This window comes from Aethalodelphis obliquidens, unplaced genomic scaffold (genome assembly GCF_003676395.1).
Source record: "Aethalodelphis obliquidens isolate GAN/ISIS:26980383/991018 unplaced genomic scaffold, ASM367639v1 scaffold126, whole genome shotgun sequence".
In the NCBI taxonomy this organism is placed as follows: Eukaryota; Metazoa; Chordata; class Mammalia; order Artiodactyla; family Delphinidae; genus Aethalodelphis; species Aethalodelphis obliquidens.
Genome location: NW_020838070.1, coordinates 1516213 through 1536373, shown reverse-complemented (window position 1 = coordinate 1536373; position 20161 = coordinate 1516213). Strand labels below are relative to the sequence as shown.

The 20161-nt window shown below is 54.8% G+C and overlaps 1 protein-coding gene across 7 annotated transcripts in view; it reads left to right on the top strand.

The window, feature by feature from the left end:
* Positions 1 to 20161, top strand: part of ARHGAP27 (Rho GTPase activating protein 27) — a 31066-nt gene that overhangs the window by 3717 nt on the left and 7188 nt on the right. For 6 of the 7 annotated variants that reach the window (XM_027098859.1, XM_027098858.1, XM_027098857.1 and 3 more), the window contains exons 4-5: positions 19254 to 19661; positions 19910 to 20092. In XM_027098859.1, coding sequence (XP_026954660.1) covers positions 19254 to 19661; positions 19910 to 20092 — 591 coding nt within the window. Of the gene's footprint in view, positions 1 to 14218; positions 14792 to 19253; positions 19662 to 19909; positions 20093 to 20161 lie in introns of those variants that run through there. The other variant, XM_027098863.1, reaches the window with a different exon arrangement.

Genomic DNA, 20161 nt, shown 5'->3' with positions numbered 1-20161 from the left:
TATTCAAGTTTTGCTGCAGAAGTGCAAATAAACCCGATTACAGGCTGCTGCCCAAGCCTTGCAGGGCGAGTTATGTCACCTGTGGCAGGTGTGTGCGCCGGTTATCCTTCTAAAATCCGAACCATTCCGAAACGTATCCAGAATGAAATAGGGGACTGTGGACCTGCCGCCGCCGGCTCTACCTGCCTCGCCTTTCTCACAGGAGCTTGGGCGTCGGAGGAGATAATGGATGTGAAAGTCAGGGGTCTGCTTCCTTTTTTGACTGGTTCCAACATTTTAGTTCCTTTTTTTTTTTTTTTGTAATTTTGATGGTTTTGTTTCAGAAAGAAGTCCAGTTATCGCGAGGATGTTCTTTTTGCCTCAGAATTCGGTTATGTAAATTTGGGAATTTTTTTTTTAATTTTTATTTAAAAAATAAAAAAAATATTTTTATTTTTATTTAAATTTTTATTTAAATATCATTTAAAATAAGAGCACCTTTTTTTGTTTTGTTTTGTTTTTTTGGTTTTTTTTTTTGTTTTTTTTGTACGCGGGCCTCTCACTGCTGTGGCCTCTCCCGTTGCGGAGCACAGGCTCCGGACGCGCAGGCTCAGCGGCCATGGCTCACGGGCCCAGCCGCTCCGCAGCATGTGGGATCCTCCCGGACCGGGGCACGAACCCGTGTCCCCTGCATCGGCAGGCGGACTCTCAACCACTGCGCCACCAGGGAAGCCCAAGAGCACCTTTTTAAAACTCTTACATCCTCAGAATACTTCGGCGGCCTGGACTTCTTCAAGTTTAGGGACTTTTCAGGGAGAGGTGGGGGCGTGGAGGGCACAGGCCCCCTCTGACATGTGCCACATCTGACAGCTGTGTAATTATGGGCAATCCACTTCCTCTCTCGGGGTCTCAGTTCGTGTTTAGATCAAGGGGGTAGGGGATGGATGACCCCTGAAGCTTGTGTCTCTGGTTTCCTTCTTTGGACCCAATATGATTACAATAAATATTGATGCCTGCCACGTTCAGGGACTGAGTCTGGGAAGAAAGAGGCACCGTCCCCATCTGTGAGTTCCTGGGTCTTCCCTCCGCCCGGTCTCGTTATGGTGCAGTGTTCAGGATTTGAGGCAGAGACTCGAATTTGACTCTGCTGGGTCACCTGCCAGCTCCTGACAAGCCGCTTCATTCCCCCGGCCACGATGCCCTCTTGTGTACATGCAGAACAATACCAAAGGATTCGAGGCGTTGAGAGCCTTAAACGAGGTGAAGCGTGGAAGTGCTTGGCACGTAGTAGGCGGTCAGCCAAGACCGGCTGAGGTCCCACTGGGTGTCTTTTCCTCCGGGTGCACGCCACCTTTGCTAAGGTTTCTGCAAGGACCAACCCGCCCCCTGGTGGCCAGAGCGGAGAACAGCATGCGGTGGGTGGGGAAGGAAATCGGGACCCAGACCCGGAGCTGGGAGAGTTGCGGGGGCGGAGCAGGGATGGGGCGAGTCCTTCAGCCAAGCGCCTCTGCTAACCCACCAGACAGCTCCTCTGGAATACATGGCTGGATTCCCCTTCCCCGGCGCCCCTCCGTTTACTGAGCAGGCTCTCGGCGGCACGCTCCGGGGCCTTTCCACATTCTCTGTCCTTGTGATGGTGGGAATCTGTCTGGCCCTTGGAGGTGCACTCCTCGATCCTTGAGGTGGGGGACTGGCCTTTCTCTCTGAACCCCAGCACCTGGCATAGGGCCTGGCCCAGAGCCTTGCGGAATGTGTTGAAGAGGGACGAGGAGAGCCAGCCCCCTTACCATGAACCGGGGCTCTGCAGGTCTGCCCAAGGGGCTCCACTCATGAGCCCAGGACCAAGATGGGAAAAAGAGGGAGAGGAGACACCACCACCCCACCCCACTCCCCGCATCCTGGCACCTCCTGAGAAGAGAAATCACCCCAGGAGCCAGGGTCACTGCCCCTTCTTTCTCAAGCTGCGGCAGCTGCAGTGGTGTATTAGGAGTATGTGGACACAGGTGATGATGGGGGTAGCGCTTGTACAGGGAGGAACTGGGGTGTCTCCCAGACACCTGGGTTTTGGCAGAGAGGCTCTGCCCAGTTCCACTTCTGGCCCTAATTCACTGTGTGACCTCAACAAGTCACTTAGCATCTCTGGTCCTGTTTCCTCCCCTGTGTAATGGGTATAATACCACACTCCCTGTGACTGTGCTTTATTCGAGTGTCAGCTGTGCGCTTCCCTTGACACCCCATCCCTGACAAACTCCAGGGGTGGGCAGGTGGTTCCCTCCTGGGAAGGAAATCCCACCCTGCTCTCAGTTGTTCAAGATAGCATTTAGAGAAGTAGTTTCCTGAAAGGTGAGCCTGCCTGTTTTCTCCTTGGAGGATGCAGGAGAAGCAGGTCCTACCTTTCCCCTCCATTCACTACATGTGAATTGACTGAACACCTGCCAAGCACCAGGTGGGCCTTTGGATCTAAAGGTGACTGAGGCACAGATCCAGCTCTGAGGGGTTCACTGTCTGGGATGGGAGATTGGGAGGAGGGGACTTCAGTGCCTGCCACAGGCCACCTGTAACGGAGCTACACTCGGGGTGCATGGGCAGAGGTGGAGGTGCGGGAAGATGCGGCACCTTTGGGGCCTTACAGCTGGGGCTCAGGAATGGGGGCTTGGGGTCGGGAGTGGATGGTGTCTTGACGAGCCGGGGCTCATGGGCTCTCGCCAGGAATTTGGACTTTATCCTGCAGCTGTTGGAAGGCTTTCAGCAGAGAAGGGAGGGGGATTGAGGAAAAACCCCTGTGGCTGGGCCTTGGAGAATGACGAGGACCTTCATGGTCTCCCAGGCATGCAGTGATAATGGGAGATTTGGGAGGTAGACTTGGTGGGACCTGGTGGCTGATGGGTCGGGGGGGTGGGTGGGAAATCAGGAGGAGTTCCAGTCTCCCAGTCTGCACTCTGGGGCAGACAGTGGTGCTGTTCACAGCTGGGATAACTGGGGAGGAAGGGGTGGAGGAAAGACGCGGTGCCCACTTTGGCCCTGCCTGGTCCAGTAGGCAGTCGGATAGCTGGGGCTGCCGTCCAGGAGGAGACCTTCAGCCTGTGATGGAGGAGCCATGGGTATGGAGAGAATGTGGACTTGGGGATAGGAGCACCTGAACAGCCTTGGGGCTATTGCATTTGGGTGACTGACAGAGGGAGGAGAGAGGATCATAAGGGGAAAGAACAGTCAGGGAACAAAGAGGAAAAGCAGGAGAGTGCTGACCCAGAAGCCTAGGGGAAGTGTCCAGAGAAAAGGGAAGTTAGATGAAGGTCATCGAACATTTATCGGTAGTGGCCACCAGAAGGTCAGCGGCCACCTTATCAGAAGCTGATCAAGGGGTCAAGGGGTTGCTGAAGGCAGAGAGCAAAGGGCCAGAGAAATGAAGGTGAGGACACAGGTAGCATGTAGACAACTCTCAGAAGCTTAGCAGGGAGGGGGACCCGTGTGGTCAGATGCGGGTGCAGATCTAGGGTGGAGACTCCCCCGAGTCTCAGTGAAGGGGCAGGAAGAGGGGCAGGCTGAAGATGGTGAGGAGGTCGTTGAAGGGATGAGATCCCAGGAGAAAGGAGGGAGGGAGGGACCCAGAGCAGAGGGGAAGGGACCTACTTCCTCTGAGGAGGAGCAAGGATGTGTGCATGGAGGTGACATGGGGTCATTGGCGGGGTAGGAACAGTGTCCACTTGATGGGCCATTGGACAGGGGGAGATGGTGGCGAGGAGGGCAGGACAATTGGCAGAGGCAGGGACTGTCCCCGCCACAGGAGAGGAGCCTGTACCACGTGGGGCATTTCATAGCCTCGTCATTAACCACTCACTTGGCTAGGGAAGCACACAGTGAGCGTCTAGCGTGTGCTGGCCACCGGGCCACAAAGCATGGTAAGACATGACGGTCCCTGTCCCAAAGGGGCTAACGGCCCTGTGGGCTCTCAAACACTCATCCTCCCAGCAGCCCGGGAGCAGGCATGGGTACCCCCCCACATTTGTCCCGAGTGCAAACAGAGGTTCAAAGAGCTTTAGTGACTGGCCAAAGGCCACACGGCCAGGGGGTGGCTGCTTCCAGATCAGCTGCAGGCCTCCAGACCCCAAACCCCACCCTTACCAGGCTCAGTCTCAGCCAGGCGGCTTTCGGGCTTGGCCACTCTGTTCTCAGCAAGGACAGTACAAGCCCAAGGCAAGCAAGGGTTCACTTTTGGGTATTTTTTGGCGGCACCGCGCGGCTCGCGGGATCTTAGTTCCCTGACCAGGGATTGAACCCGGGCCCCCGGCAGTGGAAGCGCCGAGTCCTAACCCCTGGACCGCCAGGGGATTCCCAAGTGTTCACTTTTCTGTGTGCTCCGTATGTGCCCAGCCGTGGGCATGGGGGCACGGAAGAGGCAGGGATTCCAAACGCTCCCCTTGAGAATAAGATGCCCCAGGAGGGGGCAGAAGCACACCCTTCTGAGGCGGGCGGGAGGTGAGCTGGAGGACTGTATCCCCGCCAGCCATGCACACCCGCCGGGAGGCGCCCTGAGGGCCCAGGGAGGCCCGGTGAGGAAGGGGCCTCTGAGACTCCTCCCCGGTGGCTGCTGCGGGGTCGCCCCTGGGCGATGGGCTGTCCTGACTCTGGGATTTCAGGGTGTGGTCACCATCGCTGCCCCAAGCTGACTCAGAGGTGGGAAGGCCCAGGCCGGCCACCTGGACTGGAGCCCGCCCCTGCTGCCGGGGCATTGGCCCCAGGGAGGAAGGCGTTACAGCCCTGGCCTCTGCAGCTGCTTATGCAAACAGCCCAGGAGGCACCGCACCTGAGCGGGTTCTGGACTGGAAGGAACCCCAGGGCCCTCATTGCTCCCTCCTCCTCTGCCAGGAACCGTGAGTGACCTTTCGCCTCCCAAGGAGTTGGGACCCTGGGGGGAGGAGGGGCGCGCCACAGCGGTTTTCCCCGACTCCCCTCCCGGCCTTTCCCTGTACCCTAGAACCCACCCGGTGACCCCTGCTGCCAGGTGCCCCACTCTCCTCTCTGGATCCCAGCCCTGGCACGCACTCCCTGGGACAGACTCCAGGGGCAGCCCCAGGCAGCTGTGATGGAGATAAGGGAACTGGCCTTGGGCTGACCCACCTGGATCCCCCTTTGGGACCAGCCAGGGGGCCTTCTAAAACGGGGGGCTGGTAAGAACAGGGGAGCTGAGGCCAAGCGAAGGACCTAATGAGTCCCCTTGTCCATACGCCCTCCTTCCAACACCTCAGCCCACCCCCAGCCAGCAAGGGCAGCTGCCCTGGGGTGGCCCAGCTGCTTTCTTGACACCTGGCCTGAACTTACCCTCCCCATGACTCACCTGCAGCCCCAGGCTGGCCCGGGAGCCCCACTGCCCAACCTATGACCTGGTTTGTGAAAGAGCAGGTTCTTGGGGAGCTCCCTTCCATCCTCACCCCACATTCCTGCCCACTGAGAGTCCCCCCTGCCCACTGCCCCCAAGGCAGAAAGGAGCAACCTCCCACCCTGCAGACTGTTGTCACTCGGTGATTCCCCCGCTCCCCCAGCCTGGGCCTCATTTCACCCGGTTCCCTTCAGCCCCCAGGCCTCCTGAGACAACCCTGCGGCAAGCCCACCTGCCTCCCCACTTCCTTCCTGGGCTCCGGCAGCTGGCCTCACTCTGTATCTATTTTCTCTGCCCTTCCTGGAGCTGTCGGTCCAACAGTGGGAGGGGTCGGGCAGTTGGTACTGAATGCCAGCCCCGATGGCCAGTCAGTGCCAGGTCCTGGGCATGGGAGAGCCCATGGTCATGGCCGGAGGTAGCTGATGATCAGAACGTGGTCAAGGTTCCACGGCAGAGTGTTGGGGAGCTTTGGAGCTGGATCTAAGTGGATCAGCAAAGGGACAGTTGATGTTGGTTGGTGTTGAGGGAAATGGGGCTCCCAGCGCTGGGTCCCGCGAAGGGGTGCTTGCTAAAATTCGGACACTGTTTCCAAATTGAGGAAGGATTGTGGTGTTGAGGGGATTTCCAGAGCTACTGCCTAGGCAAGATGAAGCCTGCAGGACCCTTTGTCCAGCCCAGGCTCTGGGCTCCATGGTGCCGCCCTGCATCCTCTCCTTGCCCTGCCTGCAGGTCCATCGTGAGCATGAAGGTGAGTAGGCCAGGACTCCATGTCTAGGCTTCATGTCTATTCTGGAGGCTGGGCCCACTTGGGCCGGAGAGAGGAAGTCCAGAAGAGGCCTGCCTCCAGACCCTGCCAGCCGTCTTCACTCCTCATTATACACTGGAGTGTTCCTCGCCTTGTCTGAACTTGTAAATGCCTGTTTCCCTATAAAAATAATTTAACCCCATTGCAAATATTTGGATAAAGGGGTGGGAGGGGGAACTTCAATCTAATGATTTAGGATTTGGGTTTCTCTCCATCCATTCTGCTTTCCTAGGCTTACATGTTGGGGAGTTTTACAGGCATCCCAGTGTGCTGACGATTATGCTGTACTTTTTCACTTCCACGTTCCTTGATTCAGTAAATGGCAGGTGATGTTACCAGGCTCTGGGAGACAATGAAAAATCAGAGGTGGTCCCTGCCCTCAGGTAGCTTACTGTCCAGGGGGAGAGATTGACAAGTAAATGACAGTTACAGTATTTTGTGGCGAATGTCACTGCACGGTGCTGTGGGGGGCACGTCCGAGAAGCCCCCCTCCCGGGATCTCTCAGGCGAAAGGGAAATCTACAATCCTCCTGTCCAGGGAGGGGATGTCAGAGGTGAATCCTAACGGTTTCTACAGTTCAGCCTCCTGCAGAACCTTCTGGACCTGGTGCTTTTGCAGTGACAGATTTTTTTTTCTTCTTCTCATCAGTGGTAATTAGTCTTTTCAATTTTCCCACTGGTTCTCTAGTTAATTTTGTCCTTTTCATATTTTACCGGGAAAGTATTCCTTTTTAAGTTTTCAAAGTTCTCCATAGACCTACAAAAACTGTATATATTTTCTGTTTAAGGGATGTAAGGGTCCATATGTATCAAATCAAGTTTATTGATTATATTATTCAGATACATTTCCTTTGTACGCTTCTTTTTTTGTCTTTTGTTCTGATTCTGATAGAGGTTTATTAAATCTCCCACTCAAATTCTCTCTGTAAATTTATTCTTGTACTTTTTTAAAAAAACTTATTTATTTTTGGCTGTGTTGGGTCTTCGTTGCTGCGCGCGGGCTTTCTCTAGTTGCGGTGAGCGGGGGCTACTCTTCGCTGCGGTGCGCAGGTTTCTCATTGCGGTGGCTTCTCTTGTTGCGGAGCACGGGCTCTAGGCTCGCGGGCTCAGTAGTTGTGGCTCGCGGGCTCTAGAGCGCAGGCTCAGTAGTTGTGGCGCACGGGCTGAGTTGCTCCGCGGCATGTGGGATCTTCCCGGACCAGGGCTCAAACCCGTGTCCCCTGCATTGGCAGGCGGATTCCTAACCACTTCACCACCAGGGAAGCCCTCTTCTTGTACTTTTAATAGTTTTTGCTTTTTCTGTTTAACTATAATGCTATTGGGAGCATACAGGTTTTGACCGTCCCATCTTCACAAATCGTGCCTTTCTATCATTCTGCCATGTCCCTTTTTATCCTGCTTAGTGCTTAAACCTGAAATTCCACCTTTCTGTTATTAATATGGCCATGCTTCCTTTTTATTTCATTTTATTTTATTTTTTGCACTTGCTGGTCTCTCAGTATCCTTTTATTTTCAACCATTATCATTTTTTTAAGTGTATTTCTTGTACATATCATATCACTGTTTTTTTAAAACCCAAGCTGTCTCTTAATGGGATAATTCAATCTGTTCACATTTCATTTAATAATTGATACACTGTCCTTGATTTTATTACTAATGGTTTATTTTATTTTGTTACTTATTTATTTATTTGGCTGCGCCAGGTCTTAGTTGCGGCACGCGGGGATCTTCGTTGCCGCGTGGTGTCTTTAGTTGTTGCGGCATGCAGGATCTAGTTCCCTGACCCGGGATCAAACCCGGACCCCCTGCATTGGGAGCGTGGAGTCTTAACCACTGGACCATCAGGGAAGTCCCACTAATGGTTTAGTTTACATTTATTGGTTTACCTTGTGGTTTTCTTTTCCCCTTCAGTCAGGCTGCTCTCGATTCCCTTTTTCTCTCCCTGTTAATCTGTTGTCCTGCTGCACTTCGCTCGCCATTAGTGGCTTCTGCTTTTCCCTGGGGTTCCTAATCCAGTGTGTTGTAGAGGATGTGTGTGATGAGGACTCTTTCTCAGCAGCCCATCTGGAGCTCTCAGAGCACTGTCAGTCTGTAGACTTGGGTCTTTTTCCAGCTTAGGGAAATCTTTTTGTTACATGATTATTGTTTCTTTTACTTTTTCTTTCCTTTGCATGTTAGCGCTCCTGGCTGGATCCCACCAGTTTCTTATCTTTTCCCTCTTTACTTCCATCTCTATGTGCTTTTGCTCTGAGGTTTGAGGTATTTTTCTGCTTGGTCTCCCAGGCCACACATTTGAATCTCAAGAGTGACTCTCTTCTCCTTCAATTAGTAGTACAACAATATATTTTAAGTTCTAAAATAGTCCTTTTCTTCCTTCTTTTGTGCCTTACTTGAATCTCCTTAAGAGTTTTTATTTTTTGTTCATGTTGTAATTATATTTTCCAGCCCTCTATCTTTCGAATAGCCTCAAGGTGTTTTTTGTTTTTGTTTTCGTAAACCAGGTAGTATACTTACATGGGTTAAAAAAAATCAAAGCAATATTAAAAAGTATATAGCAGGGCTTCCCTGGTGGTGCAGTGGTTGAGAGTCTGCCTGCCGATGCAGGGGACACGGGTTCGTGCCCCGGTCTGGGAAGATCCCACATGCCGTGGAGCGGTTGGGCCCGTGAGTCATGGCCGCTGAGCCTGCGCGTCCGGAGCCTGTGCTCTGCAACAGGAGAGGCCACAGCAGTGAGAGGCCCGCGTACGGCAAAAAAAAAAAAAAAAGTATATAGCAATAATTCTCACACCATTGCTTCCATGCCCTGTTCTCCATTGGCTCAAAAGTCACCACTCTTATTAATTCTTTTTCTATTCTTCCAGAGTTTCTTTATACAAACACAAACTGGTATCAATATATATTTGACTGTTTTCTGTCCCTCTTACACAAAGATAGTATGCAGGACACAGGGTCCTATATCTTGTTATTTTTTGCCTTTTTGATTTAACAGTGTATCTTGGAGATTGTACACAGAAAGTACCCTTCCTTATAGCTACATGGTTTCCCATTGTAGGGAGGTATCATAATTCATTTAACCAGTCCACTGTTGATGGACACTTGGATCGTGTCCTATCTTTTGCTATTACAAACAACACTATAATAAATCATCTTTTACACCTGTACCGGTAAATCGAGGATAAATCCCAGAAGTACAGTTGCTGGGTTGAACAGTAGGGTAAACAGTAGGTATTCGTTAGATGTTGCCAAATTGCTGTGGGTGGGGCTTATACCAATTTGCTCTCCCACCAATGCAAATGAGCACGACTATTTCTCCACGGCCTTACGGACTGAGTGTCATCAAAATTTTGGTTTCTGCCAATCTGACAGGAAAATGTATTATCTTAAGGTAGCTTGAATTTGCATTTCTCTTTCCAGTGAGAATGAGCATCTTTTTACATATTTGAGGACTGTTTGCTTCTCTTTCTCTGTGAATGGCCTGTTCCTATCCTTTGCTCATTTATCTGTTGAATTATTGGTCTTTTTCTTTGTTGATTTCCAGGAGGTCTTTCCGTAGGGAAAATCACCCTTTGTCTTATTACATGAGCTGTAATCCCTTGTCAAAGTTTGTCTTTTGACTTTGCTAATGGTAATTTTTGGGCACACAAGTTTTCTTAAAATACATTTATGTAGTCAAATGTATAACTCACTTATTTTATGGCATTTATATTTAGAGTCTTTGTTACTAAGGCTTCCCCCCCCCCCACCTTTGGCTGCACTACGCGGCATGTGGGATCTTAGTTCCCCAACAGGGATCGAACCCGCGCCCCCTGCATTGGAAGTGCGGAGTCTTAACCACTGAACCTCCAGGGAAATCCCACAAAGGCTTTTTTTTAAAAGAGAATTTTGCTTGTATTTTCCTCTCTGAGTATTGTTGTTATGGCTTCACTTTTTTTTTTTTTTTTTTTGCGGTACGCGGGCCTCTCACTGCTGGGGCCTCTCCCGTTGCGGAGCACAGGCTCCAAACGCGCAGGCTCAGCGGCCATGGCTCACGGGCCCAGCCGCTCCGCGGCATGTGGGATCCTCCCGAGCCCGGGCACGAGCCCGCGTCCCCTGCATCGGCAGGCAGACTCTCAACCACTGTGCCACCAGGGAAGCCCTATGGCTTCACTTTTAACATCTGAATCTTTGATCCTTCGGGGGTATGTCTGAGTGGACAGAGTGAGATGTCGACTCACCTTTAATTACCTTTTCTTTCCAGATGGTCCTCCAGTTGTCCCATCCCCCTTTACTGACAAGTTCTTCTTCCTGCCATGATTTGTGATGGCGTCTTTAGCGTGTCCTGCGTCCCAGTCGTACTGGGGTCTGATAGCAGTGGCCAGTTTGGTGGCTCTGTTTGTTCCACCTCTCTCCAGCCCCTGGGCCATCAGAGGAGTGGAGTTTATTATGAGTCTTTGCTCATCAGGGCTGGGGGTGAGCTTGGTGGGGGGTCCCTAGAGCAGCGGTGGTCTCTGCCAGTGTGAATTCTCCCTGCCTCCTTGGCAGGCCCAGCCTTAAGGACAGAGGGTGTTTAGCCCACCTGCTTGGCTCCCCATCAGCTCCTGGGGGCAAGGGGTCTGGACAAGGCTCCCCCTGCCTTCATCCTAGGTGAAGTCCCGTGGCAGGGGCAGTCTACACCAGGGTCTCCCGGGTCCCAGCCTCTGTCTCAGGACCTCTCACCTGTGCCAGCCAGGTCCTGCCCACTCACCTGCACCAGCTCCCACTTGGTTTGGGCAGGAGAGGGTAGCAGCTGGGAGAAGAAGAGAAGCAGGGCATGTTTAAGCTGCTATATTTCAGAATCCCTGGCCCCAGAACTGTATCTTAAAGGGAGAGAAATTCCTTTGTCTATGACAGATTGGGAATAGGGGAGAGCTGGAAGGGCCGGTCTGTTTGCAGATAAGAAGTAATGAATACCTTGTGAAGTAGTAACACTGAGGATGAAGAATAGAAAAAAAAAAAAGTCTGAGGGTTTTTTTTCTTTCTATTATGAAATTTTTCAAACATACAAAAAAGAAAAAAGAATACTGAAGTGAATATAATTATACTTATTAGCTAGATTCAACAGTTACCGTTTTCCATGTTCTATCTTTTTTGCCAAGAATAAAATTATGAAAGTTACAAATGCCAGAGTTCGTTATATTTCACCCTTGAAAACTTCAGCATGCACCTCTTAAAAATGATCAAAAATGATCTTTTTCTCTATCACCATGATACCATTATTATATCTAACAAAATTAACATTAATGCTTTAATATCCTCTAAGATCCAAGCCATAGTCAAATTTCCCCCATTATCCTGAGACAAGTCTCTCACAGCCGGTTCAAACCAGGATCCAATCCTATGCGTTCATTGCATTCGGTTGTCTCTTAAATCTCCCTTGACAACCCCCTTCCTTTCCTTCTGCCCTGACACGGACTTGTAAAAGATACCAGACCAGTTGTCCTGTAGAATGTCTGTTTCAGATCTGAATGTTGGCTTCCCTGTGGTGATGTTCCCATGCTCCTCTCACCCTGGTGTTACCTGGGGACTGGTAATTCTGAAAGGTTTCCGCAGGCTGGATCGCCAGGGCTCCGAGGCAGGTGATACAAGGAATCAAGGGTGATTCTAGGTTTCTGCTTGAGCAACAGAGGTGATGCTGAGATGGGGAGGAGAATGAAGATGAGCTCGGCGTGTGCATCTTTTCAGTGTACCGAGGCCATCCTGGGGCGGGGGGAGAGGGGCAGCTGGATTTCTCAACCTGGAGATATGGTTGCAAGTTGTTAAGCTAATAAAGCTGGTTGAGCTTTCCCAGGACAGTAGAGTGAGAAGCAGAGATGAGACACCAAGCACGCGGGAGATGGGCACCAAGAGGCTGGGAACAGAGTCCAGAACCAAGGGCACCCAACTGAAACCCCAAACCAGAAAAGCAGAAGTGCAACCCTGCTTTCCTCCCCACGTCCCCATGTGGGGGTGGGAACTCAGGTTCCTGCTTGGCTCTTTTGTACCAGCCAACCCTTTGAGCGGGGGAGAGAATGACAGCCCGTTCTATGGATAAAGAAACTGAGGTCCAGAGATTCCAGGGGTTGCCCAGAGAGACACTGAGACAGAGTCTACACAAGAAGCCAGGTCTCTGGACTCTGGCTCCATTCTCTTTTCCCTTTAATTGAATGGAGCTTCTGCCCCAAACCCAGGAGAAGAACCTCACCCCAGGTCCTTGTGTTTGGAATCTCACGCTAAGTGCCTCTCAGGGGGCGGGGCCAGGCATGGCTCCCCACTGCGCGGTGGTAGGGGTGGATACGGAGTGAGGCCTGGACTCTGTGCTGGAGAAGGTGTGCTCAGAGGAGGGACAGGCGCCAGAACAGGGGCGGTTCTGTACACGGCTAAGGCCCTGGGGACAAAGATCACGACTCATTTCCCCCTCCACCCCAGCCCAGGTGGCACAGAGCAGGCTCAGAGGCAGCCGAGGAGTTCCTGTCCCCCCTGCCCCGGCCCCCCTTAGCCAGCCCCTGGGCTCAGTCGCTGGTCTGTGGGCATTTCTTTTGCCTCTGGTCCCAGACAGCTGATAGGATTTTCTGGTTGCACCAGCTCCTGGCCCGATACTTCTGTGAGAGTTTTGGAGAGATGGGCGATATGCAGCTGGCTTGTTGTGTCCCCTTCCCCCCGCACGTGCCTCTCCAGGCGCGAGGGTGTGGTGAGAGTGGAGGACCCTGCTGGGGAGCCGCTGTGGTCAACACCTCCTCTCCTCGGGGGAGGGGAAGCCCGGGCAGGATGCCTGAGGAGCCAGCCTCGGTGACCAGGACAGGCCAGAGCTGCGTGGGTTTTGCTCGGTCCCTGAAGTGTGGAGCCGGAGCCCAGAGGGAGACCCCAGGCGTGGGAGCCAGGCCTCTTAGAGGGGAGGAGCTGTGGCCAGGGCGCTGGCTGCCTTTTCTGTGGTCCCAGCCATCCCCCCACTGTCACTCCTGGTCCCTGCCACAGGGAGACCCTGCTCCCCAATTCCTCCTGTGGGGCCGTGCTGAGGGCCTAGGTTCCCGCGCCTGTCCTCCTGTCTTCCCTCCCCACCCCAGCTCCTCCCTGGTGGCTCAGCTGCTCTGGGATTTGCAGAGCTTCTTCCCTTCTCTGGGGCTTGGCTTCTTCTCTCTTGGTGGCTCTGTGTGTGTGTGTGTGTGTGTGTGTGTGTGTGTGTGTGTGTTCCCTGGCCCTCAGGGTAGGGGCAAGGTGACGCGCCATATGTGTGACAAGTGAGGACTCCAGGCCTCTCTGGGGGATTAGTCTTGCCCCTGGGCTGCTGGCTTCTGAGTTGGGGCACAGGGGATGGTAGTGAAGTGATACTAGAGCCCTGAGGGCAGAGTAGGGCATAGGCCTCAGACTTGCTCTGAATGGGGTCTCCCCAGGTGTTCCACACCCCAGATCTACACCATGCCTGGCTCGACTTGGGTGTCCCTGTCCTGAGCCCACAGTGGGTGCAGGGGAGGAGAGCCTGGGGGATGTGGGCCGGGAAGGAAGGAGAGCCAGGGCTGTGGGGTGAGGGATTGCTGAAATGGGAGATGAGGGCCCTGGGATGCAGGTGGGAGGGTGAGGGTCAGAGCGTCCTGTTCAGCCACTGCGGGCGAGCCCGCGGGCTGCCGGGTGGTGGGCACTTGGGGCTGAGGAGGAAGCACCTCTGAGGGGATTAATAAAGACAAGATGGACCCCAAAGGCTCGGAGGAGAGGCCGCAGCTTCTCATCCAGGACCTGCTGTGTCCCCTGTGAGCACCCACCTGGTGAGGGGGTGAAGAGAGGAGAGGCCAGAAGAAAGCTCTTAGGGTAGGGTGGGGTGGGGGGCTAGTCTCTGGGTCCATGGAGGGCAGGGGAGGGGCCCGGGCGTACCTGCTCGTGTGTGTGGGCACGCAGGTGAGGGTGCACGCATGCGTCTTGGTGACCAAGGCTGGAGGAGGCGGACCCAGGCGGTCAGGCGGGTAGATGGTGGTGTGGCCAGAATCCCGCCTGTCCTCCACGTGGCTGGAGGGATCCAGACACCAGCTCCCTCCGATACCACGTCTGCCCAGGCCCCTTCCTCTTTGAGACATCCCCACACACACAGAAGCTTCCTCTTCTCCATCACATCCTCCCTGGGCCTTGGAGGAGTTGACGGCCACTCGTTGTCCTGTCTACACCAGCCCAGGCCCCAGCACCCAGCTGCCCCCTCTGCCGGCCCCCGTATGTGCAGCCCACCCCTCCCCCCTACCACGGGCCCAGTGCCGTCCTCTGTGCAGCCTGCTCCGCGTCTGTGTCTGGGCCTGGGTTTCAGAACTCCCTGGTAATCAGAGCACTGAGCGGGGTGGTCAGTGGTTTCCCTGGACATAAAATACCCCTGCCCCGAGGTACCCCTACCCGACTCCACCCCACCCTGTCTCAGGAGGCTTCCTTCTCAGGCAGCATTTCCGCAGCCCTGACAGGAAATGGGCTGGAGGCTCAGCCTCCCGCCATCGCAAGACAACTTCTTGTTTCCCTGTTGCCCTGTACCAGCCCTGGGCTTGTGCCCCTTAGCTCCACCCCCAAAGCCTTCCCAGGGCTCCATCCCAGCAGCTCAGGGGCACAGGATGGTGGACATCATTGCCAAACTGACCAGGAGGCAGAGTCGGGGCCTGCGGGGACAGGTAGGGGACCCTGGCATTGCGGGGAGAGCTCAGCCTCTGATGGGGATGGCAGAGGGGTCTATGGGGTCAGGGGCTGCCAGTGGGCCTCCATCCTCTGGCCCCACTAGGAGCTGAGGGAGCCTCACCGAGGTGGGACTCCTCCCTTCTTTCCTCTTTCCTTTTCTGAGGCCCCGCCTGTCTGAGAGGGGTGGCATAGGGATGCTGAGAGGTGGTGACCTGCTTCGGGGCTGGGGGGCGGGGAGGGGAGAGGCAAGGCCTGTCACCTGCCTGTGGGCAAGGGGAGGGGACTGGATTTGAGAGGGGCATGGGTGCAGCCGGGCCCCTCTTGGCTCTGTTCTCCGGACTGAGGTGGGAGACCACTTTCTCTTTCCCACTCAGTGTCCCCTGTGTCTCTAACATGACTGGGATCTGGGGCCCAAGAGCCCCTGGTGCCCTAGTCAGACCCCTGTTGACGGGCTGTGTCTGCATCTAGTCTCAGCCTCCAGGAGTTGGGGGAGGGGCGGCAGCCCTGCTCTAACCGGGGAGAGCTCCTCCTTGAAGGCCTGAGGGCCTGGAGGGCCTGGCTTCACCACCTGGCTTCCAGGAGCCAGTCTGAACCTGTCTGAGGCTCTGCCAGGAGAGGGAAGTACCTCTATCTCAGCACTGCGGGGGCTCTACAGAGAGTTCTAGAGTCTGAAAGGGCCTCGGGGCTACTTCAGTCCACCTCTTTCCACAGCGCTGCAGCGTCCCTAGCAGGGGTTCGACTCTGCTTGCCCACCTCAGACGAAGGCCCCTCACAACCTTCCAAAGCTGCCTGTGTCTCTGGGGCAGCTCCAATCCTTAGACTGTGCTTCCCTCCGAGGGGCATTGCCCTGCCCCCGTTTGGCCTCTGATTTGCAGTCTGGAGCTCCCCAGTGTAATTCTGTGTCTTCTCTTCCTGGTGACAGTCACGTGGGGGGCCTCAACTTCTACCTCCCAAATCTCCTCTATACCGGCTGGGCGTGTTCCTTGTACAAGGCCCCGATCAGCCGGACCAGCCTGGGGCTCCCCGTGGACTCAGAGCCAGGGCCAGCAGCCTGGCCACGTGGAATTCCCCACTCCCAAGAGCCTGTCTCCTTCCTTGGCACCCTTCCAGCCCCTGTCCCCGGGATGAGCAAGGCCGCTGGGGTCCAGCTGGGGTGGGTAGGAGGTGTGTCCGGTCATCCACTTTCCTCCACCCGCTGCCCATATCCTGTTCTCCCAAGGATTTCCCTGGTTCCTGTGCCTGAACTCTCATTTTCAGGAAGTTCTTGCTCAAAGCTAACCCCAGTCTCTCCTGCAGTATCAGGTGTGTTTGGTTTTTGTTTGTTACTGAAGTTTGGCATGGAATTGACTTGCGTACTCATGCAGTAATTGTTTTTGTTTGTTTGTTTGTTATAAAGCATTTTTTAAAAAATATTTATCTATTTACTTGGCTGTGCCGGGTCTTACGTGCGGCACGTGACATCTTTGCTGTGGCACGTGGGACCTTTTAGTAGCGGCATTCGGAATCCTTAGTTGCGTCACGCGGGCTCTTAGTTGTGGCATGTGGGATCTAGTTCCCTGACCAGGGATCGAATCTGGGCCCCCTGCATTGGGAGCGCGGAGTCTTAACCACTGGACCACCAGGGAGGTCTCAGTAAGTGTTTCTGATGGATCGGCTGTGTGGCTCAGGGCACTGGACCATCTCCTGGGGGTCAACTATGGTCAGTTACATCATCCTGGGTCTTGATCTCAAGAAACTCTTGCCTTTTGGGGGCAGAGAAGTTAGGCAGATGGCTGGACAATGAACGGACCACCAAGGCAGAATGCCATCAGGCCCCAACAGAGCGACAAGCAGAGTTCCAGCGGGTTAGACTTCTCATCCGAGGGAGAAAGCCTCCCCCAGGTGAGGCTTGTGGGCTGAGCACCAGCAGAGGAGCAGGATTTGGACCAGCAGGGAATGCGGAGGGAGGGTGGTGGGTTTCCAGGCTACAGGAACATCTGGAGCAAAGGCATGGGGGTAAGAAGATGCCTTTTGTGTTTGGGGGAGGGTCAGCAGGCCAGTGTGGTTGGAATACAGGATGCCACAGGAGGGCTGTTGTGGACAGAGAGAGAAGTGGTGCGGAAGGTCCCATTTCGGCCACACAGGAGCTTGTGGAGCGAGGGAGAGGAGTGGACTGGTGTACGCAGGTCTTCCTGCCCCCTCCATGCCTGGGGCCCATCACACTGTCTCAAATGGCAACACCCCCTTCTATTTTCGTTTTCTTGTTAGCAGCAGTCATCACTGAGGTGCGGTGCATTTCCCTATCACCCTGCTTGGTGCCCTCCTCACCCCACCACCATTTACACACATATGCGCTAGAGTGTCAGCTCCGCCAGGGCAGATTTGTGTCCATTTGTCCACGGCTGCATTCCCAGTGCCTAGAACAGTGCCTGGCACAGAGCAGGCAGATCTTTGCTGGCCAAGTGAATGTTTTTGTAGGCGCCTGCCCAAGGCCCAGTGAGAGGCTGCCTTGAGCGGGAGGTGCTTCCCCTCTCGAGCAGTTTATAGCAGCAGTCCCCAAACTTTTTGGCACCAGGCACCAGTTTCATGGAAGACCGGGGCAGGAGGGGGGGGAGGTGGGGGATGGTTCAGGCTGTAATGCCAGCTATGGGGAGTGGTGGGGCGCAGCAGATGAAGCTTCGCTTGCTCGCCCGCCGCTCACCTTGGGCTGTGCGGCCCAGTTCCTAACAGGCTGGGGACCACTACCGGTCCGTGGCCAGGGGATTGGGGACCCCTGGTTTATAGCTTAGTGAAGGTGTTACAGCAACAGAGGAACCTCTATGATTTTTTTAAAATTAATTTATTTTTGGCTGCGTTGGGTCTTCGTTGCTGCGCGCGGGCTTTCTCTAGCTGCGGCGAGCAGGGGCCGCTCTTCGTTGTGGTGCGCGGGCTTCTCATTGCGGTGGCTTCTCTTGCTGCGGAGCACGGGCTCTAGGCACACAAGCTTCAGCAGTTGCGGCATGCAGGCCCCAGAGCACGCGGGCTTCAGTAGTTGTGTCACGTGGGCTCAGTAGTTGGGGCTCGCAGGCTCTAGAGCACAGGCTCAGTAGTTGTGGCGCATGGGCTTAGTTGCTCCACGGCATGTGGGATCTTCCCGGACCAGGGCTCGAACCCGTGTCCCCGGCATTGGCAGGCGGATTCTTAACCACTGCGCCACCAGGGAAGTCCCTCTATGATTTTTTAAAAAAGATTTATTGCACAAAATTTTGATGCTGCAGAAAAGAAAAATACTAAACAAGACCAAATCCAAGTCCTATAATTACCCTACCCAGAGATGACCTCCGTTAGCATTTTGGAGAGTTTCTAAAAACACAAAATTGGAATTGTACTGAGTTGACATTTTTGAAATCTGCTTTTCCCTTGTACCATTATGCATTCTTAGAAAACAGTATTAATCTCCTCGTGCTCTTCTGCTGCCTGGGGTTTGATAGTGTCATTAGTTATCTTTCTGGTGGGTGCTAGGCTGGGGGTGGTGGGCACCCAGGAGAAATCTCGGGAGAGATCTGGAACCTGACACCTGAGCTGAGTCCTAAAGAAGGAATAGGAGTCAGCCAGGAGGGGCAGGTTGTGAGGGAGCAGAGGCCTGTAGCAGACACAGCAGAGAGGCTGGGGGCCTCCAGCAAGCCGGTGCTACTGGAGCTTGAAGTTCAAGGCAAGGGCCAGGAGTGGCAGGAAATAGGGGGGAAGACAGGCAGGTGACGGAAGGCCTCTGGGGCCCTGGTAAGGGCTTAGAGTTTGCCCAACAGGGAGCCGTGAGGGTGTTAAGCATGACCAGGCTTATATTCTGTGTGACTGGACCCTCCAGCCCACCTCACTTTACTTCGGAGGGGGACATGGGGCTCACCTTTTCTTTGCCCTCCTTCCTCCTTCCCATCTGGTTCTTTCTCTTTCTCTTGTCTGCGATTGATTCTGAGGCCTGCAAACCCTGTATTGGGGAAGTAACGGCTCCAAATCTGGAACCGGAGGCAGTACTGGTTCCAGTTCAGAGCTTTCTTGGCAGAGGAGGAAGGAGGGCTGGGGGTTCTTTGTGGGGGCTGTAGAATGGAGCAGGGCCCCGCCCCCCAGTGTCCTGGGGCCTGAGGCAAGAAGGAACTGGGCCCAGGCCATTTCTCTGTTCCTGCGCAACCTTTGATTCACACCTGTGAGTGTGCAGCTGGAGAACTTCGTTATCGATATTTTACTACTGTTGATAAATAATTAATCTAATTGTCCCATGCATCTGGGGCACTTCATACTTTACAAGGCACTTTCAAGAACATTTCCTCATTCTCTCTTCACTACAATTTCCGGGGTGGGGAGGGCAGACATTTTGCATCTGGGGGAACCGAGGCAGAGAGGTGCTGTGACTTGCTGAAAGTCGCCCAAGTGGCGAGTGCCCGAGTGGGGACGATGTGACCGCGGGGCTGCCCTGAAGGTCACGTCTCCTTCCTCCCGCCGCAGGTGGATGACCTCCCAGAGCCCGTGTACGCGAACGTAGAGAGGCAGCCTCGGGCCACGTCGCCTGGCGCCACCGCAGCCCACTGCACCGGCTCGGTGTGGGAGACGCACACGGACGCGGGCACCGGGCGCCCCTACTACTACAACCCGGACACGGGCGTGACCACCTGGGAGTCGCCCTTCGAGGCTGCCGAGGGCGCCGCCAGCCCGGCCACGTCTCCGGCTTCGGTGGGCAGCCACGAGAGCCTCGAGACCGAGTGGGGCCAGTACTGGGATGAGGAGAGCCGCAGGGTGTTCTTCTACAACTCGCTGACGGGCGAGACGGCCTGGGAGGACGAGTCCGAGGACCAGCCGGAGGACGAGCAGGAGATGCAGCCTGGCCTGAGCCCCGGCAGCCCCAGGGACCAGAGGGTGAGGGGCGGGGCCTCGTCTGAAAGGGCGGGGCCTGGCCAGGGTGGGCGGGGCTGGCTCTGAGGGCCTCAGAGAGAGAGGAGTCGTGGTCATGGGTGGGCGGGGCTATCTCTGAGAGACTTTGACCCCGCCTCTGTCTCCCACAGCTCGGGGGAACTAGGGTGAGGGGGCGTGGCCTGGACCGAAAGGGCCGGGCCCCTGGGGTCACTGCTGGCTCTGAGAGCCTCTGACTCTTCTGCTCCCTGCAGCCCCCCACCCCTGAGACGGACTACCCCGAGTTGCTGACCAGTTACCCAGAGGAAGACTATTCCCCCGTGGGCTCCTTCGGTGAGCCCGGCCCCGCCTCTCCCTTGGTCACACCTCCAGGCTGGTCTTGCCACGTGAGCCAGGATGGGCAGACGCTGTACACTAACAACTACACCCAAGAACAGGTAGGGGCAGTGGGCAGATGGTCCCAGACAGCCGCGGGGTCGCTCCCCTTAACACTCTAAACTGAAGTT